General features: G+C 42.5%; 1 protein-coding gene across 2 annotated transcripts; it reads right to left on the minus strand.

Annotated features, from left to right (window-relative positions):
• Positions 1 to 233: 233 nt before the first annotated feature.
• cdc20 (cell division cycle 20) lies at positions 234 to 22,743 on the minus strand. 2 transcript variants are annotated; one of them, XM_033028853.1, is made up of 11 exons: positions 22,683 to 22,743; positions 12,225 to 12,449; positions 9,739 to 9,905; positions 9,149 to 9,245; positions 7,610 to 7,738; positions 7,246 to 7,442; positions 6,005 to 6,099; positions 5,639 to 5,870; positions 4,268 to 4,393; positions 2,811 to 2,928; positions 234 to 745 (listed from the first exon to the last, which is right to left on the minus strand). In XM_033028853.1, the coding sequence occupies exons 2-11, from the start codon at positions 12,436 to 12,438 to the stop codon at positions 573 to 575; spliced, it is 1,548 nt and encodes a 515-aa protein (XP_032884744.1). In that variant the 5' UTR covers positions 12,439 to 12,449; positions 22,683 to 22,743; the 3' UTR covers positions 234 to 572. The 2 variants fall into 2 exon arrangements, with proteins under 2 accessions (XP_032884744.1, XP_032884745.1); XM_033028854.1 differs by lacking the exon at positions 22,683 to 22,743 and adding an exon at positions 22,659 to 22,675 and having other exon boundaries at positions 12,225 to 12,451.
• Between the last annotated feature and the right edge of the window lie 3,763 nt (positions 22,744 to 26,506).

The raw sequence follows: 26,506 nt of genomic DNA on the forward strand, positions 1-26,506 counted from the left end.
ACCGTACAGACTGCACCCGTAGTCAGGATCAAACCAGGGCTGGTGGCGCTGTAAGGCAACAACTCTTCCACTGTGCCATTGTGCTGCCTAAATTATTATAATAATTATTTATAATTTGCTGGTTTTATATTCAAATGTTATGACCAAATCATGTGACTTATAGCAAGTAATAACAGAAGTACAAATCCAAATGTTAGCTTAATGAGTTAAAAAATACAAATGTCACTAGATGGCACCATACATGACTACACTGCAAGCAGTGTGAATACATTCAAGTTTATTGAAAAATGAAAGAAATTTGTACATGTTAAATTATTTTTAAAATTCATAAAATGGTTTAAATTCAATTTAAAAGTTATGTACAAGAAATATCAACAGAATACTCGTGGGAATAAAAAAAAAAATCACTGTTCATCATGCAAAAAGCTCAAATTTGAACACAACTGGATAAGGGAAAAATACACCAGTTCTCCTCCATTGCAAAGATAACACATTTATTCCCATGTCCCATTAAAAGTGGAATCAGTCTTCCACAATTTTGTCACACGTGCCTCTATCGTTTAAATCATGTTTTATCGAATGCCATGGTGCAGCACGCTGGATTGAGCGGCTATGGCCATCTTTTTCTTCTTTGCTGGGTCCACCGCAAAGCATTTCCAGATGCGGATAGTTTCATCTGCAGCCACAGAGCACACTGTCGTTCCATCTGGACTTAAACACATATCCAGCACACGAGCCTGGTGTCCTACATTAGAAACAGGATACTTTGCATGAGACGACAACAACAACGCTACTTTGCAACATCTTAATCCAATTAACTGGAAAGTACAAATAACAACATGGCAGAGACAAGATCCAAATAATTTAAATTCTGTTTGAACTGCACTCAAATAACTATATAATTACAGAAGGGATGAGATTAAGGGTTCGTGAAACATCTTAGACACTTTACGATGTAAATGTTTAGCCTCCAGTGATTATATACAACGACTTGCTTGAATTTGACATGAGCAATCCAGCTCCTCCAACTAAAGTCTATTGTCTTTGGTTTCTTTGAGGCCTCTACAAATCAGTGAGACCAATCACAGAAAAGGTGACCGCTGTGCTAAACACCTGCACTGTCTGCTCGGACCAGCTGGAGCTCCTGGTTACTAACAGTTTTAATTCTCCTTCCCATAATGGCCTGTCCTCAGATCCATCCACTGCCACAATGAGGCCACTCGCATGCAACTTCAGCTGACTAGAACCCAACAGCTTTAACACCATATTTTCCAATTTCAGGTAACCCCACCAACCTCTCCCCTCCTTAATGCACCCTCACAAACCTTTTGTCCCCCCCACCCCCACATACTCCAGGTCCTCCCTGCCACTACCCCTCTGAGCCCTCCACTCCAGTTCTTCATTTCACTCCCACTCCCACCCTTATCAGATGGAGATTCCACCATTTGCAGCTGTTTGTCTTCCTTGAGCCAAGGTTACTCGCCGATCTAATCTACCAATTGACCCTTCACTACCTCTTGCCCCATCCCTTCACCTACCAGTTATCTCCCCTGTACTCTACTCTGAAGGGCTCAGATCCCCAAAGTTTTGTCCATTTGCCTTCACAGATGTATTCAAGAGAGTTAGATATAGCTCTGAGGGCTAACGGAATCAAGGGATATGGGGAAGCAAAAACGGGGTACTGATTTGGATGATCAGCCGTGATTATATTGAATGGCGATGCTGGCTCAAAGGGTCGAATGGCCTACTCCTGCACCTACTTTTTATGTTTCTATTTCAGATGTCTGACGTTGATGCGTTCCTCCAGCAGATCGTTCTTTGTTCAAGATTCCAGCATTTGTAGTCTTGTGTGATCAGCAGTCCAATTTCTATGCTAAAATTCTTTCCTTTTGATAACATGTCCAGTTCACTTTAAATGTCACGATTGAATCTGTTCCTTAGCAGTGCAGTCCAAATCCCAACTAATTGCCACACAAACTTTCCTTGTGCCACGCATAACCCAGTTTGCATTGGCGACGCCAAAGTGGAGATAGTTGAAAACTTAAAATTCCTAGGAGTATCACCAACAACTTCTCCTGGATCTCCCATATTGAAGCAATGGCCAAGAAAGCACACCAGCACCTCTACTGCCTTAGATGTTTGGCATGTCGCCAACAACTCTCACCAACTTCCATAGAAAACATTTTACACCACAGCTTGGTTTGGGAACAGCTCCATCCAAGACACCAAAAATAAATTGCAGTGATTATGGACGCTGCCGAAACCATCACACAAACCAACCTCCCTCCCATTGACACCTCATGCTGCTTTGGCTAGGCTAGCAGCATAATCAAGGATGAGTCGCACCCTGGCCACTCCCTCCTTTTCCCTCTACCATCGGGCAAAAGATATAGAAGTGCGAAAACGCACACCTCCAGATTCAGGGACAGTTTCTTCCCAGCCATTATCAGGCTGTTGAACCATCCTACCGCAACTAGAGATCAGTTCTGACCTACTATTTACCTCATTTGTGACCCTCGGACTTTCTTTGATCAGACTTTAATGACTTAAACTTGCATTAAAAGTTATTCCCTCATCATGTATCTGTACACAGAATGGCTTGATTGTAATCATAAATCGTCTTTCCGCTGACTGGCTAGCACACAAATGCTTTTCTCTGCACCTTGATACACGTGACAGTAAACTAAACTGAACATTTAAACTATCTAATTGGAACACTACAGGGGGAAACCCTCCAAAAATAAAATTTACTATATGCTAAGATTCTGGAAGGCATTTTAAACATTACTTCACATATTTGAAATTTGTACCTTTGAGCTCAGTGACTTTGGTAAAGTTTGGATATTTCCATATTATCAACTGATTCTGTGAAAATCCATGTCCTGACACCAATTCTTTGTACTCAGTTGACCAGACTATTGAACAGACCTTGAAAAAAACAAAAAGATTACAACTAGAATTTGTAGAAATTACATCAAGAAAATACCAAGCTAGCAGCTCAACCTAGCTTGTATTGCATTATAAAATTATATTTTAAGATTACTCAAATTAATTGGGCTACTGTACACTGCCATCAGGTAGAAGGTACAGGAGCCTGAAGCCTGCAACAACCAGGTTCAGGAATAGCTACTTCCCCACAGCCATCAGGCTATTAAACCTGGCTCAGACAAAACTCTGATTATTAATAACCAGTTATTTGCACTTTATCAGTTTATTTATTCATGTGTGTATATTTATATTATGGTATATGGACACACTGATCTGTTTTGTAGTAAATGCCTACTATGTTCTGTGTGCTGAAGCAAAGCAAGAATTTCATTGTCCTATCAGGGACACATGACAATAAACTCACTTGACACTTTGAAGATTCATCTGGAATTTGTCCATGGCCATCAGCCAATAGATTCAATTGGGATGACCTTGCGCATGACCTTTGCCCATTCATCTAATTAACACCTGGACATTGACATTGTTATCCATTCACTGTACAGTGAAACTGAAGTTCTAGCACAACTCAGAAGAACTTGTCTAAAGGGTCCCAATGCAAAACGTTACATCCATTTTCTCCAGTAATGCTGCCCGACGAGTTACACCAACATAGCGCCCATCTTTGATATAAAGCAGCTTTTGCAGTTTCGTTTTATTTCAGAAGATCTTAAAGGGCCTGACCCACTGTACGAGGTAATTCAAGAGTTCTCCCGAGTTTCCCCTAATTCGAACTCGGTGAATTACGGTAATAGCCGCTCGTAGGTACTCGGGGCTCTCGTGGACATTTTTCACCATGTTGAAAAAACTTCACGAGCTTACCGCGTTTCCCGAGTACCTGCCATTAGCATTACGAGCAGCTAAGAGACGTCCCGAGGTCCAACGCACCCGCTACGTACATTCTACGTACTTACCACGAGTTTGATTTTTTTTTTTTTTTTAAACTCGGGAGAGCTCTTGGGTAAACTCGTATAGTGGGACAGGTCCTTTACATCACTTCCCTAGACAATCCTTGCCTGCAAGTTTGTATCAAGTCTCCACAATTTTGTCTGCAACCTGCAGAAGGATTAAAACCCCAACTCCTTGTACATGGCATGCTTATCTAGATGCTGGGAAAATGGCACTAGCCATCTAGGCATTGAGAAGCAGACATAAATATAGATCATGAACAATTGAGGGACATTATCTAATTGAGTGCTATTGCAAGCCACATCCTTCGAGTCTGAAAAATATCTATTTTCCATGCTATCAACATTTGTTCTTCTGAAGTCGTTTAACCAACCTGAGAATGAGTATCTACAGCATTCAAACACGACCCAGAATTGACATTCCAAAGGCGAATGAATCTGTCACTGGTGCCACCACCACTTGCAAGGATGTTTGCTTGCCAAGGACACCAGGCAATTGCCTAAAGGAAAAAAAAAATTAAGGTGCTATAGATTAAATTTCCTCTTGCACATGTGAAAACTCCTGCTGGGACAGCAGCGTGGAAAATTATTTTCCAAGCAGTTTCTTTAACTACACCATTCAAGAGCAACAAATCAAGAATGCCTCTGCCTCTGAAAAGTAGCCACACACTGAATTGGAGACAGTACTAGCTGTAAGAGATTGGACAAATCTGGATTATTTTCTCTGGTGTGGAGGCCGAGGAGGTGACTGATAATAATTATGAGACAGTAGATAGTCTCTTTCCTGCGGTAATAGTATCACAAAGAAGGCAAGCGTTTAGAGGCATGGGAGAGGGAAGATTGAAGGAGATTTACAAGGCTAAGTTTATTTTTTATATAAAGGGAGGCAGGTGCCTGGAACAAAGAAGCAGATCAATAGCAATGATTAAGAATTTAAACATGAACAAGCAGGGAAAGGAGTATGGACCTTGTGTAGACATAGGATTAGTTTAAATTGGCATAATTGTTGCTGCAGACATTGCGAGCTAAAGGGCCTGTTCCTGCATGCATGTTCATATTTATCCCAATCCATAATTATTAGAATCAATTGCACATGAAAAATTGTCCTGTTTGCCAGGCAATGATTTTTATACTTTGAAATTGTTTTCCTTTCAATTACTTTTCTAGTTGAGGATTAAAGCAGCCTTAAAAGCATAAAAACAGTATACAGAATATTTAGTCACCGATAGAATAATACAGTGAAACGACAGAGGGAAAAAAAGAGTATCCAATAAATTTGATGATGAAATATTAGAACTCATCTGCAGTGTCAAAGTTAAGGCCTTGCACACACTGCAAGACGAACTTCAAAAATTGAGACCTAGTTACAGAAATGACAAATTATATTTACTTTTAGTGATTGTGGTCAACTGATAATGCAAGCAAAAGTATTCAGACTCTGGGAACAATGAGAGGGGATGCAGGAGGAGGGAATATGTTGATCTTTTAACAGTTGTAATTGGAGGATTACAACAGCATTGGCCAGATCCTAATATCACAATTTCGGTAGGGCTCCAATCATAGCAGACTGCTTTCGTGGCATCAAGGTTCACAAAACCTCCCTTTTGTTAACAGTGTCAGCAATTGAGATACTGACTGATAACTATTTTGCTAAAATTTAGTGCTTTACTCAATGATAAACATTCAATCCTGTAAAACAAGCTGTGATTTAGACCAAGTCGTCATTTGTTACAATAGTCCTCTACCTTAACAGCGCCCTGATGCTGCGTGAATGTATGTAATGGTTGGCACTCTGGATCATTCCCAGTAATGTTCGGCCATAGATTCAGAAGGTTGTCATTGCCACCACTTGCAAGATACCTGCCATCAGGTGACCACGTCAAGCCACAGACTTCCTGTGTGTGTCCAGTCAGAGTAGATATGTGGTGTTCTGCAATACGGACATCATGATGATGTATTTTACCCACTCTGGAGCCACTAAATTAAGGAAGAAATGCAAAGACGTCAACCCTTTTGCAACTCAACATTTTCATCCAGTTTATTTCACTGGGCCTCAAGGGAGAACATTTTCAAACTGTTTGCGCCACATCTAAACAAGCACGATTTCTTACCTGGATAGAATGTGACTGTTCCAGCTGAGGGCACCTACTCGTACAGTATGACTCACCATATTCCTCAGGCGTTTTCGACGCTCAACATCCCAAACCTTAAAACAAATGTTTACTGTAACTCTGAAGTCCAAGCATGAAAGACAGTAAACTCGGTGGACTTTCTACAGAAGATCATAGGCATTTTAACCACAGCATGTTGGTAGCATCTTCCCAGTGGCTCAAAATATCCCCTGTAGGGAGACCAGTCTCAAAAGCACAAGTGGATGAATATAATGGGCATATCATGGCAGTGATTGAAATATAATAATAATAAATTTTATTGTCATTGCACATCAGTGCAACGAGATTTGGTATGCAGCTTCCAACCGATGTCAAAAAAATAAAAATTAAATAAATAAACTGTGCGACGTGACCATCTGAGGGAGACAGTCCAGGGGGGATGGGGGGCACTCAGCAGGGCCGGTTCAGAGCCACTATAGCTCTGGGAATGAAGCTGTTTCTGAGTCTGGAGGTTCGGGCGTAGAAGGCCTTGTAACATCTGCCAGAGGGAAGTAGTTCGAACAGTCCATTACAAGGGTGTGAGGAGTCTTTATGGATGCTCACTGCCTTCCTGAGGCACCGTGTGGTAGATGCCCTCCAAGGCTGGTAGCTGTGTCCCAATAATCCTCTGCGCTGTGTGTACGACGCGCTGAAGAGCTCTCCTCTCCGCCTCCGTGCAGCTGAGATACCACACAGAGATGCCATGCGTTAATATGCTCTCTGTGGTGCAGCGGTCGAAGGTTGTCAGCAACTGTTGGGGCAGACCAGTCTTTTTTAATGTCCTCAGGAAGAACAGTCGTTGCTGTGCCTTCTTGACCAGCGCAGTGGTGTTGGTGGACCATGTGAGGTCCTCTGAAATGTGAGTGCCCAGAAACTTAAAGTTGGACACCCTCTCCACACTTTCCCCGTAGATGGAGATTGGGGCGTATTCTCCATTATGGGACCTCCTGAAGTCAATAATCAGCTCCTTGGTCTTGGAGGTGTTTAGTAACAAGTTGTTACATGCGCACCAGTCCACCAGGTTCTGTAATTTGTTTCATCACCGTCGGTGATCAGCCCAATCACTGTTGTGTCGCCTGCAAACTTCACGATGGTGTCGAATGTAGGAACAGTCGTGAGTGAAGAGTGAACTTATACTTAAAACAATTTGAACTTCCTAGTCAATTACAAAAGATGAATTAGAACCAGCATTCCTATCTTACCTGGACCTCTCCATTCCTAGTTCCAACTGCCAAATAGCTGCCTTCTTTTATCCAGGACACTGAAGCAACATAGTCTTCTTGATCCTCCAGTTGTACAAGTGGAAGAATATCCCCAGACTCAGCATGCCAGAGATACACATTATTTCCAAGTCCCACAGCCAGATAATTCAGTGAACTCCAGTCAATTAAATTCAAATCTAACAAAAGGGGATAAAAAGGGAAACATTTAAATGTAGCACTCGCATACAAATTATTAAATGGCCATGTTAGATACTTAGGTAATCCCATTTAAAAAAAACACTCCAGGTATGATCATCATATCTACTGCTTCAAAGCAATAAAGTATTTAAATATGACAACTTACAGTAATCATTCCTGATCTCTGGAGCATCCAGAATTCTCTCGGGCATGGAGGGGATGTATCGGATGGGCTTCTTGGTGGAACTTGGTGTTGCTGACTGACTGTACAGAACTTTCAGATTATTCTGGTAACCTAAAGAAGAAACAGGGACTAAAACCACAGGAAATGATCGGAGGGCTCCCCTACCCAAAAGGATGGAACTCCGACTGACAAAACCACAGAACAGAAGGATTCAAGCGATTGCTAACCAGCAGAATTTTAAGTTGAATCATCCAATTACAAGCAAATAATTTAATCCTCTGCACTGTTATTTTACAGGATAGTCTTGGGCAAGTCAGCCCCAGTTATAGTCACCCTCTCCCTTCCACCCACCCTATTTCCCCAATCAAAAATTAGCTATGCATCAACTTAAGCTGTTATTAAAAACTATATAGGCATCACAGTGGGAAACATTACCTAAAACAGTGCAACAGTCCTATATGGGTACAAAAACCCAAGCGGGTGACCCAGAATGCTCAATCAATGATTGTAAAAAAGATAGATAAAAATTAAGTTGGAAAGAAGTGCCATTCAATGCACACCATTCATGATTAAAAGAAAACAGAACACTACTCGTGCATTCTTCCCAAAGCACAGAACAGGAATCACTGCAATTTGGAGTTTTGTTTACGTAGCACCTTTAACATTTCAAAAGCAAAAGCATCAGCATACAAAACTTAATACCGAGTCACCAGGACATATTAGGACCAGTGATCATCAGCAATAAAACTACCAGAGGAACGCAGTGGTTCAGGCAGCATCTGTGGCAGCAAGTGGTCGTTGCATGTTTTGGGTTGAGTCTCTATATTTGGACTGAGAATGTGAAGGGAAGGTCAGTATAAACAGGCGAGGGAGAGAGGCAGGGGAAGCTATAGGATCATTTTCTAATCAGCAGCCCTTTAAGGCTCCACTAATCACCTCCCAGCCTCTGATATCTCTGCTCCTCCCTCCCCAGTTTGTTCAGCTGATCCCCCCCACCACACTTGGATCCACCCATTGCATGCCAGCTCCTACCCTCTACATTTTCCATCACCCCATGACACCCAGTCTTGATGCAAAATACAGACTCTCCTTTTGCCTCCACACCAAGAACAATAAAAAGGAAATAGCTTGTCTTTCACATTGTGTAGAAAGGAACTGCAGATGGTGGTATATACCAAAGATGGACACAAGGTGCTGGGGTAACTTGGCTCAGGCAGCATCTCTGAAGAAAGGATGGGTGATACCTTGGGTCAGGGCTCTTAGTCGGACCTCTGGAGGGTCCCGATCCGAAAAGTCATCCATCCTTTTTCTCCAGAGATGCTGCCTGACCTGCTGAGTTACTCCAGCACTTTGTGTCTACCTTTAGTCTTTCACAATATTCAGCAGCAACCAACTCCATGTTAAGTAGTCCATTAGAAATACAATAATTTTTCTTAGCTACACCAGCAAGGATCAGCTGCAAACAGAAAAGAGTAAATGATTCGTCAATTAACCTTGGTTAGAAAATGTAAATTAAAATACCTTCTGGTGCACAGAGTGGTTTCCCACTTAGTCGCAGAATTTTAGCCTGCTGGACATCATAACCATTCAGGTTTAAGGACCAGGACTTCTGCTGTTCCTTAAGATAAATATTGCAATTCATTAAAAGAATAGAGATGCAATTCTGCTTATTTACTAAAGTCATTTTTGTTGACTTAAATTGCGTCATCTCTTGCTCTTATCAGGCACCCAATTTTAATATATTCTTTTACCAAATACTTGCACATTTTCCTGACAAATTACATATCTATATAGTAATGTTAACATTCATGATCATTTACAGTTTGTAGACATTGGATATACTTCATCTAATAGAACTATTAAGATACTTGGATTCACTCGAGACCAGTTCACATTCCGAACTGATAAGACATTTCTGCATTTAGGAAAGTATGCATTCCCAATGCTTTGATGTGTGAATTTACTCGCAGGAGGGTAATAAAGCCTCAAAAAGAAACTTTTTAACCACAAATGTAGCATATGCTCCTCTTGCTGGACAATCTTAAACAAAATGTCGGTTTCTAAGTGGGCATAAAAAGGCAGTTTTTTCTAGTAGAATCTTTGGTACTCACTTTCTTGGTTGGAGACTCATTTTCTTGGTCATTTTCTTTGGCAATCAAGAAATGTGCTACCTCCATTTGTGCTGCATTTCTGGTCGGAATATAACGGTCACCACCTACTTTTGAAGGCGTCCCCTGCACACGGGAAGACTTTGAAGATTTAGGGGTTTTGGTCCTGCCTGAAATTAAAACAAGGATCAATTAAATCAGCATCAGCACCCTTCTTTCTTCACGAGGATCTTGGGGAAGGGGGCGTGTATGGGATGAGTTTCTTCCAAGAGTTTTGCGCCTAGAAAATTATATTTCCCCCCCTCTAGTAGGCCCCTCTCGGTCATGACTGACCATGGGTGATGCATCCTGGTCGGATGCAAGCCTGGGCAATGTCATATGGAGGACAGGCTGTTGCTCATGCAGCACGTCTCCCCCCCCCCCCCCCCCCCCCCCCCCCCCCCCCCCTCCCCCTCTCCACGTCGCTGAGCGATCCAAAGGAACAGCAGGACCGTTACAGTTTGGCACCAGCACCATCACAGGAGCTGCCCAAGCGAGGTTGTAGACAACGACAAACTGCCTTAGGGGCTCAGACTCCAGATTTTCTCGAGATTTACTCCTGGAGCCTTTTCCATGGACTGGATATGGCCACAAGGCAGTGGAGGTTTTAAATCAGTTTTCCCTCTCCTAGATGGAATGCCTTCCCAGGCTGATGAGCCCCATCTGCCCGAGACTCATGGGGATGGGAGCTTCTACCAAGTCCCTTTGTAACTCCGATTCCTGGATTCTCTTCCCATTTAGGAAATAGTCTACACCTTTATTCCTATTACCAAAATGCATGACTCCACACTTTGCTGCACTATATTCCACCTCTCACTTCTCTGCCCACTCTCCCAACCTATCCAAGTCCTTTCTGCAGAGTTCCTGCTTTCTTTGCACTACCTGCCCCTCTACCTATTTTGGTGTAATCCGCAAACTTGGCCACAAAGCCTTCAATCCCTTTATCCAAGTCATTAATATACAATGTGAAGAGTAGCGACCCCAGAACCCCTGTGTAACTCCACTAGTCACTGGCAGCCAACCAGAAAAAGCCCCATTTATTGCCATTCTTTGCCTTCTGCCATCCAGCCAACCTGGTATCCATGCTAGTACCCGCCCTTTGCTACCATGGGCCATGTTAATGCAATATTATTGATGTAATTTGAATGAGTTTATTGGCCAAATTATAAGGAATTTGCCTTGGTGCTATGCCCACAAGTGACAAGACATACAGTGACAGTTAAAAATGCCACTTAAAACATTATTGATCATTTGGGAGAAGAAAAAAAAAAGCATCATTCAGGAGGTGGAAGCCATTTGCCAAGAAAGCTCACCAACACATCAATGTCCTTGGAATGCTGAGGAAGTTTGGCATGTCCCGCAAAGCTCTCACCAACTTGTACAGAAACACCGTGGCAAGCATATCGGGATGCATCACACCATGATTTGGGAACAGCTCCACTCAAGACTGCAAGAAATTGCACAAGAATTGTGGGCGTAGCCCAGACCATCCATTGACTCCATTTACAGTTCACACTGCCTCAGTAAGGCAACCAGTATAATCAAGATGGAGTCTCGCTCCCTTTTCTCCCCTCTCCCATCAGGGAAGAGGTACAGAAGTGCAAAAACACACACCTTCAGATTTTACCCAGCTGTTATCAGGCCACTGAACCATTCTACTACAACTAGAGAGCAGTTCTGTGCTACTATCTACCTCACTGGAGATCCTCAGACTTTCGCTAATCAAGCTTTACCTTGCATTAAACGCCGTTCCCTTATGTATCTGTACATTGTGCATGGTTCGATTGTAATCATGGATAGTCTTGGATAGCACACAAACAGCTTTGTCACACATGACAATAAACATGTACCTTGTCACACATGACAATAAACTGAACTAAAGTACAGAATAAAGCATAAGTGGCACGATAAGAGTGCCAAGCAAAAAGCATAAAGCGCTTGATAGAGGTCTTTAAAATGATGAGAGGGATAGACAGAGTTGACGTGGATAAGCTTTTCCCATTGAAAGTAGGGAAGATTCAAACAAGAGGACATGACTTGAGAATGAAGGGACAAAAGTTTAGGGGTAACATGAGGGGGAACTTCTTTACTCAGAGAGTGGTAGCTGTGTGGAATGAGCTTCCAGTGGAAGGGGTGGAGGCAGGTTCGATTTTATCATTTAAAAATAAATTGGATAGGTATATGGACGGGAAAGGAATGGAGGGTTATGGTCTGAGTGCAAGTAGATGGAACTAGGGGAAAATAAGTGTTTGGCACGGACTTGAAGGGCCGAGATGGCCTGTTTCCGTGCTATAATTGTTATATGGTTATATGGAAATAATGCACAAAATTAACCCAGACTTAAAGAACTATATCTGTACTGTTGAATTACCTACTGTTTATCAATCCAAAATTTCAAACTTTTAACATGCAAACATTAAGCTATAACAATGACATGTTGATCCAGTTACCTGGTGTTCTGCCCGGTGTCACCACCTTGGATGTGTTCAGCGACCGGTTTGTCGTTTTCATTGGTGATAAGCCGCTAATATTAGCTGCAGTAGATAAAGACCCAGTAACACCATTGTTTGCTTTCTTCTGCCACCTGGCTAGAGGCCCATTTGTTATAGGTGCATCCAACTTCAGGAGATTATTAATGTCACTCTCAAAAGTGAAGTGAGACATTCTGTTCACACCTACAAGACATCAGCAGATGATCAACAAGTAATTCAGTCATACATCTGTCAATTCAATTGTTGCAAATTAATTAAATTAGTTAGCATATTGAACAAATTTAGGGGATGCCAGCGTGTAATGAAATGGAAGACAATTTACCTCCAAAACACAAAAGCACTTGTTTACATAAATACCTTCCCATTCATTATATCTTTACATTTCATTACAAGACTCCTGTGTTGGAGCTCCGATCGCAGAGGCCTGCTCTAACATTGTGGAGCTACTAACCATGGGCGCGGCACAGACTTTACCATCGTGGAGCTGCCCACTACCTTCGCCGAGGAAGAGGTGCCCCGACCGCAGGGTCTGTGGACTTGGCATCACAAACCACTGTCAGCGGCCGATTCCGGAATTCCGAGCCGCGGGGTGTTCCGATCCGTCCCGACGGAGGGTTTATGGTCCCGACCACGGATGAACAAGGGAGGAGGTATGACTGAACTTTTGTGAACCACAGTGAAGAATGCCGAGGTGGATGTTTGCGTTGGATTTTATTGTGTATTGGGTGTTCTTTTTCTCAACTGCATCGCCACATGGCAAATTCATCTCACTGTACCTTGGTTGGTGATGTGACAAATAAATTTGACTTTGACATTGGAGCTTCCATCATTCCGGCGAGAGGGCCTGTACATCAGGCCACCCGTAGCGACGACTGCAGAGGGTTCAGGGCCCCGACCAACAGGTCCACAGAATGAGGAAGACTGACTGAACTTTTGTGCCACCATCACAGCGGGAAGTGCTGGTCCCACTGTGGTTGATGTTTAATGTTTTGTGTTTAAGTTCCGTTGTGTATTGTGTTCTTTTTTTCTTGTTGGGAGAGGACTGCTGATCCACCCAGCTTACCCTTGAGCAAAACGGCAAAATGCAGATGGCACCACGCAACCTCGATTGGAGTGAAAGCCATGTAATGCATCGTATTTACTCAAGACTTCCTCACAGAGATTGGGGACCTAGTGAAAGTTAATTAATAACAATGTATTTTATTGTATGTGCAGTCTACAATAAAATAAATTGTTATTGATTACAATATGTTAGAATCAACTAAAATGTTTACTGTGAAGAAAGGTACGGAAGCTAGCGAGTTCAGGAACAGTTTAAGAAGATCATAACGGTGGACAACTCACTGAGGACAGATGTTTATTCTGGCAGATAATGAAAAAGGAGATCGCCAAAGATATGGCAGAGATTTTCAATCGCATTAGCCACAGGCTAGATAGCGGAGGGCCAATCTTATGCTGTTAAGAAAAGCGGCAAAAAGTCTTGGAACTACAGCTCCATGAGCCTTGTACCAGTGGTGGGAAAATTACTGGAAGGAATTCTGTGAGACAGGATTTATTGTCATTTCTAAAGACAAGGCATTAAGGACCATAAACATAGGTTTTTTTGGAGAGCGATAATGTCTCATATTTACATTTTCTTTTGAAGAGATTATCTAATGGGATTGACAAGGGCAGGGCAGTGGATCTTTCTGTAGGACTTTAGGCTCAATCTCTGACAACGTCCCACATGTTAGACTGTTCCATGGTTAGATTACATGAAATCCACATGAGATACAAAATTGACTTGGCATTAAGATGCAGAGGGCAGTGTGGAGGATTGCTTTGCAGTTTAGAGACCTGTAACCAGTGGTATGCCATAGGTGTTGGGTCCTTAAAGCTCGTCCCACTTTCACGACCTACTTGGCAACCTCTGCCGAGTTTGCTCTTGACTCGTACTCATGATGGTAGTCTTAGGTAGGTAACTGGCCCAAGGAAAAAAAAAATGCAAACATTACATCATTTTCCAAGTAGCTAGTCCTAGTTGGTCTTAGGTGTGCAAGACTGAGATCGAGGGGGTCATAGTTCGTAGACAGTCGTAGGAGGTCGTAGACATAGTCGTGGGTGGTCTTTTACTTTGGCGAGTCAACACAACCGTGACATTTTTTTCAACTTTGTCTAGGGTCTTCTAAACTCGTGGATTAGGTCGTCCAAGTGGGACAGGCCCTTTATCATTTAAGTGATTTGGATGAGAATGCAGGTGGAACAATTAGTTGCAGATGACATCAGGGTTGGTGGTTATAGTGGCCAATTAAGGTTATTTAAGTGTACAACAAATCTAGATCAACTGGTAAAGTGGACAAGGGAATGACTGACAAAATGAACTATGTTTTCTACTTCATAACTCATCCACAATTTCAATTACTTGTGTGACAAATGGTCACCAATCGGCATTAAGGTGGATCCAAATTTGCATGAACGAATTAATTAGCTACAATTAACTATATTAGCACAAATAGAAAACAACTTTAAGAGTCACCTTAGAGAGATATGGTGAACTAGGCAATTGCCTGTGAAACAGTTAGGTAGCAAGTCCTTGAAGTTAGGTAGCACGCGAAAGAAGGCCCATTTATTGTGCGAGTATCTCTGGAGGACCATTAATAGCAGACGCAGCGAAAAATAGTCATGCCCAGCCAGATAAGCAGACAACATTGCTAAATACTACATGTGGTAATTCAAAATAGAGATTTCCACCACCTAGCTAGCAGATTGAAAGGTTGAAATTTGACACCAAATCACACCAAAACAAAACCATCAAAAAAATAACACATCATTGAAACACTTTAGATATTTTGTTCGATCCAATAAGATGAAATAGTTAAGGGCCTCTCCCATTGTACGAGGTAATTCAAGAGTTCTCCCGAGTTTCTCCTGATTCGAACTCGGAGAATTACGGTAATAGCCGCTCGTAGGTACTCGTGGCTCTCGTGGACATTTTTCGTGAACATGTTGAAAAATGTTCACGAGCTTACCACGTTTCCCCGAGTACCTGCCATTAGCGTTACGAGCCGCTAAGAGACGTCCCGAGCTCCGACATACCCACTACGTACTTACCACAAGTTTGATTTTTTTTTTTTAAACTCGGGAGTGCTCTTGAATTACCTCGTATAGTGGGACAGGCCCTTTAAGGGACAATGTCACAAATGCAGAACAGCAACATTTATCGTGACTAAACAATTACAAACTCCACTAGAATGTGAATGCATTTCGTTGTCTCTGTACTGTACACTGACAATGACAATTAAAATTGAATCTGAATCTGAATCTGAAATGCAGAGACAGGACATGGATGATAGATAATGAGATTTAATGTATGTATTCTTAAAAATAAATACATTTAGGGGGGTCCATGGTGGAATAATTCAGATACATTAAACAAAACTTCAAATATGCAAACATGAAGATCAAAGCAAGAGATTATAGAGCAACTAGTTATTTCATGTCAATCATTTCATGGTTTATTTTACAGACTATGCTTAACTGAATAGGACAACTCGGTATTGCAATAATTTCATTACAGTATTTCTGTCCAAGCCCACAATATTCTTTGCGAAAAACAGATCTATCTAATCTGTTAAGCAAGCCACCATACGCTTGTATCTCAATACAATTTGTCGAATCTAAAAATATATTTTTAGTTTGAGGAATGAATAGTTTGCACATTTTGCATCTACCAATATGCAAAACATATCAAGTACATTTATCAAATCTAATTTGGAACTTGAGATTCAATGTTGGAAACTGGATCTTTTTAAAATATACACAAAGTGCTTTAAATCCTTTACATTCAAACTCTTAATACAAGTGTTCAATTATTTTCTCAACGTTGTACACTAAAGATTGGTGCAGGCCAGTCATTTATTTCATGTGTTGATGGATCGTTTATAAGCCAAGAGCTTAGATCAGTAGCCGGGGCCATAAATAATTGAATGTAGTTTTGTACCAAATGTGTTTTCCCTCCCTCAAAGTCATCAGCATATGAAATTGAAATTCAGGAAAGGAAACATGAGGGACCATGCAACATTGACTTGATGGCAATGGAGAGTCAACAGCTTCAGGTTCCCAGGAGCAAATTTCTGATGATCTGTTCTGGAGTCAACACATTGATGCAAACACAAAGGAAGCACACCAACACGTCAAATTCCAATGAGGTGCGAGGAGACCAAAAACCAGCATGTAACCAAATACTCTTTCAAACATCTACAAGTATATGGTTGAGAGCATACTGACCGGTTGCATCAGCTGGTTCAGAAATTCAAAAGTTCAAGAATGAAGGAGGCTGTAGAAAGCGGTGGACATTGACCAGTCCATTAAGGGTACTGAACACAGGAGGAAGCACCACCTCAAAGATCCACACTATTCACGCTCATCCTTTTTCTCCAGAGATGCTGCCAGACTTGAGACTAGCTTTCACCCCAAAAGATGCCAGTTACTCCAGCATTTTGTCTATCTTCACTATAAACCAGCATCTGCATTGCTTTCTACAAGTTCAAGTGAGTTTATTGTCATGTGTCCCTGATAGGACAGTGACATTCCTACTTTGCTTCAACACACAGAACATAGTAGGCATAGTAACAATCCCCACTCCTCCGGCCATGCTATTCTTGCAGCTACCTTCTAAAAATTGGTACAAATTGGTTCATAACAGCTTCCTCCCATCAATTAATCAGGTTCATGAATGACCCAGTACAATTCTACCAAACTATTATAGACTTTACCTTTACCTTCCGTAAAGTCCACCAGATACTGGAAGTTGGACAATTTTATACTGGACATATTTTTTTTTACATTTACCAAGCCAATTAATCTACAAACCTGTACGTCTTTGGAATGTGGGAGGGAAACCAAAGATCTCGGAGAAACTCACAGGTCACGGGGAGAAGGTACAAACTCCATACAGACAGCACCCGTAGTCGGAATCGAACACGGGTCTCCGGTGCTGCATTTTGCTGCAAGGCAGCAATTCTACCGCTGCTCCACCATGGCCACGGTGTCATGGTCGTTTCATGTACACGGTCATGGTTGCTTCATGTACTTTGGTATTTGCACTATCATGATTTATTTTTAAATTATTGTACATTTACTTTTGTTGTTTGTGCATCTAATGTGGCCAGAAAGCTGATGGAATTAAAAATGTTACATATCACAAACAGTTTGACTCTCAAATTAAACAAAGATACAAGTACGGGGCGGCAGTGATGCAGCAGTAGAGCTGCTGCCTTATAGAGCCAGGGCGGTGGAGGCCGGTTCTCTGGATACTTTAGAGAGAGAGCTCGATAGGGATCTTAAAGAAAGCGTAGTCAGAGGATATGGGGAAAAGGCAGGAGCGGAGTACTGATTGGGGATGATCAGCTGGCTCGAAGGACCGCACCTATTGTCTATTGAATTGAGGGATACAGAGCACATGCAGGCAGAAGGGATTAGTTTAAGAAGGCACAGACCGTGAGCTGAAGAGTCTGTTCCTGTGATGTACTGTTATACGCTGCAAGCCCTGACAAACTCTTCACTCAAATTCCACAAAATTAAAAGATCCTTTAGCAGCTCTACAACTGTGACCACTCAAGTAACTCTGTTCAGATTCTTCCCACAAAACTGAATAATTTCATATCTACTCCAGTTACAGTTCGTCTGGACAATCATCGTCTCCATCTCATAGCAACCACTGAACTACATCTCAAGTATTTACTCCAACATTATGATGTCCAACCAAAGCTAAACCATAAACTCTAACCTTATGCAATTGCGCATTGGGGCAGCTTATCAAAAGCCTTCGGATAATGCATCACCCACCACTCATCAGATCCACTTTGCTTTATTCATAAAGCTAGTCAGCTCAAGAGGAGCAATGCTAAAGGTTCAAAGGCCAGTTTATTGTCACATGTGCCAATTAAGGTACGGTGAAACTCAAATTATCATAGATCCATACTAAAAAAAGCAACAAGACACACAACTACATAAATGTTAATATACAAATCCACCACAGCGGATTCCCCACAATCCTGACTGTGATGGAAGGCAATAAAGTCCAATCTTCTTCCTCATTTATTCTCCCAGTCGGGCAGTCGAACCATCTGTAGTTGGTGCGATCGAAGCTCCCTCGTCTGTGCGGCCGAAGCTCCCCGCATCGTCAAATGATCAGTGATATGGTAAGGCGACATACATATTGTGGGAAAATCTCAGTGATGGACATCACCTTTACAAACAATGGAACTCCCAGCTGGTCTCCCGTTCAGTACTAACGCTAGGGCATACTTAACTTCTAAGCTGTAACACATCCAGAAGAGAAAAGAACCAAAGCTACTCTGCTATTTCTATTCTCCAAATTCTGAAGCATTGAACATGATTTTTATTTTAAAAAGGACTGTTCATAAGAATTGTTTCAATGCTTAATCTCTCGCCTCTTCCACAATATCAGTGAAAATCTGTCATTTAATCTACTGGGATTACATTTGTAACTGCCAAATTTGTCTTTCTGCAAAAATCAAAAACACTTTCTGCAGACACCTCAAAACACTAGGGTCTGAAGAAGGGCCCCAATTCAAAACATCACCATTCTTTTCCTTTAGAGATACTGTTAGACCCACTGAACGTCTCCAGCACTTTGTGTCTATAAGGTGGTTGCATTTAAGGTCATCAGGTCAAAGGGCTTGACGCACGGAGCAGCTCAATCCATGTGGAGGACATGGCAGCCTTGGTATACACTGTTAACACACGGAACGCGTACTTTCTTTCCTGTTAAAAACCGCCGAAATTATCATTTGTTTTGCGCTGTAAATGATTGTGGGTGCTGTCATTGAAAGTGGGAAGGTATCATGTTTAAACCGGTGTTATCTCATGGTGTAGCTTCTTTTACAATCTGCGACTAATAGCCGCATTCATTGTCGTGTCCAGAGAGACAGCACCATCTCGATAAGCCGTCACTAAATAAAGCGAAATCAAAGTCAGAGCAATTTGATTGCAATATTGTGGGGGGGGGGGGGTTTTGGGTGACTGGGCGCTCAGAACCAAATGCTCTAGTATCTTTGCTCTGAACCCGAGCACCAAGGTGTAAGCGGCCGAAGTAGCGCATCCCTCAGGACAGCCCCCACTCTCCCCCCCAGGGTCAGCGCTATCCAGCTACGGCTGCCCTCCGCCCCGTTCTCCCCCTGTGGGTCGCACTGTCAGGGGCTGTGGGTCGGCAGCGCCCACACAAGGGGCTGGGGCTCTGGGCAACGTTAGCTGCAGCAAAGTTGGAGACGGTCTGCTCCCTCCGCCCACCCAGAGTCACTGAACTGCACCAGAACCCCGTATTCCAGTTGGCGTTGCGTGGCAACAGTGCGGGTCACTAGTCGTGACCTCGACTGCGTGCAACCTCCCAATAGGGTGATTTCACAAAATGTCACTGGAGCGTAGATCCGCACCCACGTGACCGAAAATTTTAACTGGGGGACAAGCGTCACTTCCGGCACATGTTAGTGAATGGGAAAACACGCACTTTCACACCCGTTAAAAACATCGAAAACGGCCCGTTTTTGAGCTGTAATTAACTGTACCAGTCGGGGTGACCGTGAGGCACAGCTACCTAAATTTACAGTCCAAAAAAAAGATAGAAACTAAGGTAAATTCAAGAGGGAGCTGAAGGTGTCAAAACGGCGGAAGTTGTTATCGGACATTTACCGTGGAGATTTAAAAATGCTCGCTGCATTTCATCAAAAGTAAGGCATTATTGGCTTTTTATCTTTATTCATTTGTTAGATGAAAAGTATTAAAAGTTAAAAATCCGTCAGTAAAATTGCAAAATCGCCCATGGTTCTCAGGTGGGTTTTAACATGCAAAATGAAAATGCTTCTGAAGCTCCATTTACCATTTAAATAATCGTAAACTATCAATGCGTTTTGAAATAAATTTTACTGAGATGCAAGCTAAGGAATGGGAACGCCATGCACGTGCAACAAGAAGAGAGTATTAAAGCAGATTTGGTTGCAGCTCAAGCATCTATAGCTCTGCAAGTTGATGGCGTTCTTGTGCACATTGTTTATCCTGCTCACAGTGGGTGCCCAAGCAGGATTGTTGACATCATTCCATGCTGCAGGCTTGTCTGTTATTAGATGATAAATAAATAAATAAGTAGTTTGGGTGATTGTGCAGGCTTTAAACAAGAAACATTGAGAAATATATTTTGGCAAATAATAAAATGTCCTGCTTTTGTCCAACTAACAGCTGACAATTATCCCATTTATCAATTTATTTCAAAACGCATTGATAGTTTACGATTATTTAAATGGTAAATGGAGCTTCAGAAGCATTTCCATTTTGCATGTTAAAACCCACCTGAGAACCATGGGCGATTTTGCAATTTTACTGACGGATTTTTAACTTTTAATACTTTTCATCTAACAAATGAATAAAGATAAAAAGCCAATAATGCCTTACTTTTGATGAAATGCAGCGAGCAAACGCGATAATTCCCGATATTTTGGATCTTTAAATCTCCACGGCAAATTTCCGATAACAACTTCCGCCGTTTTGACACCTTCAGCTCACTCTTGAATTTACCTTAGTTTCTATCTTTTTTTTGGACTGTAAATTTAGGTAGCTGTGCCTCACGGTCACCCCGACTGGTACAGTTAATTACAGCTCAACAACGGGCCGTTTTCGATGTTTTTAACGGCTGTGAAAGTGCGTGTTTTCCCATTCACTAACATGTGCCGGAAGTGACGCTTGTCCCCCAGTTAAAATTTTCGGTCACGTGGGTGCGGATCTACGCTCCAGTGACCTTTCGTGAAATCACCCTATACGAGGGAACGATTGCCAAATTCACAGTAGAGTTTTATGGGTCGACAAAAATGCTGGAGAAACTCAGTGGGTGCGGCAGCATCTATGGAGCGAAGGAAATAGGCAACGTTTCGGCCCAAAACATTGCCTATTTCCTTCGCTCCATAGATGCTGCCGCACCCGCTGCGTTTCTCCAGCATTTTTTCTACCTTCGATGTTCCAGCATCTGCAGTTGCTTCTTCAAGAGTTTTATGGGATCTCAGCCCCCTTACATTTTCCCTCACATCAATTATTACAATTAAATACACATTCTCAACACAGATAAAAGTATAGTATGGGAACAGGCCTTTCTGCCCACTGTCTTGGCCAAACTCAACTAATATCATCTCCCTGCACATGATCCACACCCTTCCATTCCCTGCACATCTAAAGGGCACTCAAACACCACTATTGCACCTGCCTCCAGTACCCTGGACCATTTCCCCATGGTGTCTCCAATAAGATCTTATGCATTCCAAAAAGATAAGAAATTGGCACAGCACCCCTTCCACTTTATTTCAGCGGACTTATCTGCCCTGGTTAGCATATCCAGCCTTTATTATTATTAATTTAGATATACAGCATGGAAACAGGCCTTTCGGCCCACCCACTTCAACCTTTGAACACCAGAGATAGGCACAAAATGCTCGAACTCAGTAGGTCAGGCAGCATCTCTGGAGAAAGAAATAGGTGACCCTTCAGTCAGGAAAGAGGGAAACGAGAGATATTAGAATATACATAGGGCAAATGAATGAAAGATATGCAAAAAGACAAATCAAAGCCAGCAACGATGACCAAGGAAAGGTGGAGCCAACAATGGTCCATTGTTGACTTTGGGGGAAGGTGATAACAAGTCAGAGGTCAGTGTGGGCTTCGCAGAGGGAGGACTGCTGTTGGAGCCACCTCTGGGGATCAGGAGTTATGGGGAGAAGGCAGGAGAACATGGTTAGGATGGAGAGATAGATCAGCCATGATTGAATGGCGGAGTAGATTTGCTGGGCCGAATGGTCTAATTCTACTCCGATCACTGATGACCGGGCCCGTTCAATTTGTGTACCTTCGATTTTCCAGCATAGAAACATAGAAAACAGGTGCAGGAGTAGGCCATTCGGCCCTGCACCACCATTCAATATGATCATGGCTAATCATCCAACTCAGTATCCTGTACCTGTCTTCTCTCCATACTCCCTGATCCCTTTAGCCACAAGCCAGGCCACATCTAACTCCCTCTTAAATATAGCCAATGAACTGGCCTCAACTACCGTCTGCGGCAGAGATTTCCAGAGACTCGCCACTTTCTGTGTGAAAAATGTTTTCCTGCAGTTCCTTCTTAAATACAATCATAATCAAGAGGGTTCTCAAAGAGAACAATGCCATTATTACTTGCAAACTAGATTCCCCCCCCATCCCGAAGCCTTTCAACTTGCAGCTACATCGACCCTGTAAACCACATTGCAGCTACATCGACACCGTAAACCACATTGCAGCTACATCGACACCGTAAACCACATTGCAGCTACATCGACCCCGTAAACCACATTCAGCGCTTGTATTTGCATTTCCCCAACACAGGCGCTGCTGTCTCACCGGCTCTGTGAAGCGTCTGTCCGCGTCTCCAACCTCCAGCCGGTCTGGAAGCAAAATGGCGGCGCCGACAGATTTAAATCCCAGTCTCCAACCGGCGCCTCTCGCCCATTGGCCGCTTTGAATAACAACAGCCGCCCCATTAGACGAAGCGCGCTGCCTGCCGGGTTGAAGCTGCAGGAGGCGGCGGCCATGATTGATCAAGGCAACAGTAAACTCTTCTGTGTTCAAAAGGGAACTGCAGATGCTGGAATATCGAAGGTACACAAAATTGCTGGAGGAACTCAGCGGGTGCAGCAGCATCTATGGAGCGAAGGAAATAGGCGACGTTTCGGGCCGAAACCCTTCTTCAGACTGATGGGGGGGTGGGAGAAAGAAGGAAATGGGGAGGAGGGGTAGGGGCCCGAGGGCGGGCGGATGGGATGGTGGGAGGAGACAGCTAGAGGGTTAAGGAAGGGGAGGAGACAGCAAGGGCGAGCAAAATTAGAATTCAATGTTAATGCCATAAGGACGCAAGGTCCCCAGACGGAATATGAGGTGCTGTTCCTCCAATTTCCGCTGTTGCTCACTCTGGCAATGGAGGAGACCCAGGACAGAGAGGTCGGATTGGGAATGGGAGGGGGAGTTGAAGGACAGACAGGTCGGATTGGGAACTCTTCTGCTGACTGACTGTGGTGTGAGTGAAGGTTACTTAAAACATGCAGGGGTCCTATGTGAATTGCCAGAATATTAAAATGTACGCGTGGAGGTAAGAAATAAAAGTAAGACCAGGGTGAACCAAGAAAACGGAAATGCTGGAAACACTCAGGCAACACTTGTGGATTAGGAACAGTTGAAGGTGTATATGGAAAATTCTTAATCAGCACAGCAGAGGAGCCCCTCAGATATTTACAGTTTTCTTTGTTTAATCCACATTTGGAATCTACAGTGGCACAGGAATCCCCAGTGGTACAGCTGGCAGAGATGCCGCCTTGCTTTTGATTCTGGCCTGTGTGGAGTTTGTACATTCTAACTGCTACTGTGTGGGTTTCACAAGTTGTAGGAGCAGAATTAGGCTATTCGGCCCATCAAGTCTACTACGCCATTCAATCATGGCTGATCTCTGCATCCTTATCCAATTTCCCTGCCTTATCCCCGTAACCCTTCTAATCAAGAATTTGTCTATCTCTGCCTTAAAAATATCCACTGACTTGGCCTCCACAGCCCTCCGTGGCAATAAGTTCCACAGATTAACTACCCTCTGACTAAAGAAGTTCCTCTTCACCTCCTTTCTCAAAGAGCACCCTTTAATTCTGAGGCCCCCCTCAACCTTTAAACTCCAGCGAGTAGAGGCCCAGTGCTTTCAAACGCTCATCATATGCTAACCCACTCATTCCTGGAATCATTCTTGTCATGTGTTTCCTCCCACATCCCAAAGACGTAAGGGCTTGTAGGTTAGTTGACTTTTGTAAATTGCTCCTATTACGCACAGGAAGTGGATGTGAAAGTGGCGTGGACTCAGTGGACCAAAGGGCCTGTTTCCATGCTGTATCTCTAAAATTAAAAGCTAAAACTAGACCTAAACAGGAGGATGATTTATTTCTCTTAGTGGGAAGTACTGCAGTTTTATTGTTTAGGTGGGGTGGAAGATTGCAACCTTCACGTGGTCCACCCCGTTTCGACGAATGCAATCAACCCAGCGTGCACAATCAAATAAGGTCAAATAGAACAAGTTGTCCTACAACTTTAGCCTGTGCACGCCATACGCAAGAAGAAGAGAAGATTGTTTAGGTTGTTTGATATCCCTTTGTTGGTGTTTCCAAATCATTTGTTATAATTATAGGCAATTGAGCATTGAAAGTTTGGCTATAATGAATGAGTTGGCCTTGGCACACCCCATTCTATCTCGCTCAATACTATCTGGATTGATGAACAGGGAATCAAAATATTTGGGCTGTGTTCCCTTGCACATTTACTGTTCCTGATAAAGTGGCGCTTGTTGGTAGTTTGCTCTGTGATCGGTGGTCGGCATGCACTTGGTGGGCCGAAGGACTCATATTCATGAGGTATCTCTAAAACGAAAACTAAAAACTAAATTGAAACATCGGGAATCTAAATTTTCAGCTGTGCTGTTCTGTGCTCCATTTACACAGAATGTGCTATAAACATACATCATATCAGGTAGCATTGTTAGTGAAAAGAACTGAATTTGAAAAATACATTTCTGAAACTTTAGAAAATTTAGGGCTATGGGGAACTGATATACACGAGGACAAGGCTTTAGGAGCAGAATCACCTACTGCTTTTGTTTTCTTATTGTTTTTGTTTGGTAATATCAAGTCCTCTAGGACATTTGGAATTATTTTGCTCTACGAATAAATAGATTTCCTTTTTTGATCTCTGAGCAGCCCCACATCTCCTACTATAAACTTTTGCCAGTTCACATGCCTATGGAATATTTTCGATTTGGTGTCATTATTTTCTCATGCTTCCTTGTGTCCCTTTTCCAGTTCCCTTCTGAAGGGAGTGGTGAAAAAATAAATTAATAGGCTGGATCGTGTTTAATCTAGATCACCCTTGTATTCATCTCCACGATATGCTTGTGATCATATTTTGCAAAGGTCCAATTGCAAATGTTCTGGAATCTTGATGTTACAATACAACAGTATTGAATGAATGGGTCTTCAAACCCTCTACTGGCCTGACAGAACTGCTGTTGGGTCAGACTATCAAAAGGCCTCTTCCAATCTCCAATTATTTCTAATTTTGAAACATATGAAATAAATTGAAGTAGCTTGAACAAAAATGATTTATATTGTAACCTATTCCTTCGCTCCATAGATGCTGCCTCACCCACTGAGTTTCTCCAGCATTTTTGTCTACATTCGATTTTTCCAGCATCTGCATTTCTTTCTTAAATATATAGTAACATAGTTATTTTCTTGACACCTCTGCTCAGACATTAATAAGATCACAGCTGATTTGATTGTAATCTCAGCACATTGCGATCTATCTAAACTTCCACTCCATTTCCAATCATGTATCCATGGATACTCTCCTTAAAAATATTAAAAGGCTTTATCTCCATTGCCCATTGTGGAAGAGCGTTCCAAAAGGCATAACTTTCAGAGAGAAAAAATTGTGCTTCATCTCAGGCCTAAATGGGCAACCTGTTATTTTTAAACAATGACGCCTTGTTGGAGATTCTCCCACAAGAGGAAACATTCCCTCTACACCCACCTTGTCAAGACTTTCAGGAACTTATATGTTTCGATCAAGTCCATTCTCTCTCTTCTGAACTCCAACAGACATAAGCACAACCTTTCCTCATTAGACAATCTGCCCATTCCAGACATTAGTCTAGGAAACCTTCTCCAGTCAAGACAGGCCGAGTGTATTTCCATATGCACACGTATGGTGAGGTACTGGTAAAATGGAAACAAATGTTGCCTGCTGCAGCACCTCAGGCACGTACAGACAGACAAACCACAAACATAAATTAGACATGAATTATATATAAATCGCACATAAATTGCCCAAAAGTGTGAAATGAAAAATAATGCAAAATAAAGACATCAATGGAAAAACACACAATAGAAGTCCGTGGTGGTGCAAGAGGTGGGCTGTGGTGTTCTGCTGCCATGGTAGGATTAGGGTTGACTACTTCCACCATATTAGCATTGCTTCCTACATAAGGAGACCAGTACTGTACACAGTACTTCAGATCTGGTCTCACAGCAATTCTCTATACAACTGAAACATAACCGCACTACTTTTATATTTAATTCATCAGCAATAAATAATAGCATTCAGATATTTGTCCTGAGGAAATATCAGAAATTTGGCCC

This window comes from Amblyraja radiata, chromosome 10 (genome assembly GCF_010909765.2).
Source record: "Amblyraja radiata isolate CabotCenter1 chromosome 10, sAmbRad1.1.pri, whole genome shotgun sequence".
In the NCBI taxonomy this organism is placed as follows: Eukaryota; Metazoa; Chordata; class Chondrichthyes; order Rajiformes; family Rajidae; genus Amblyraja; species Amblyraja radiata.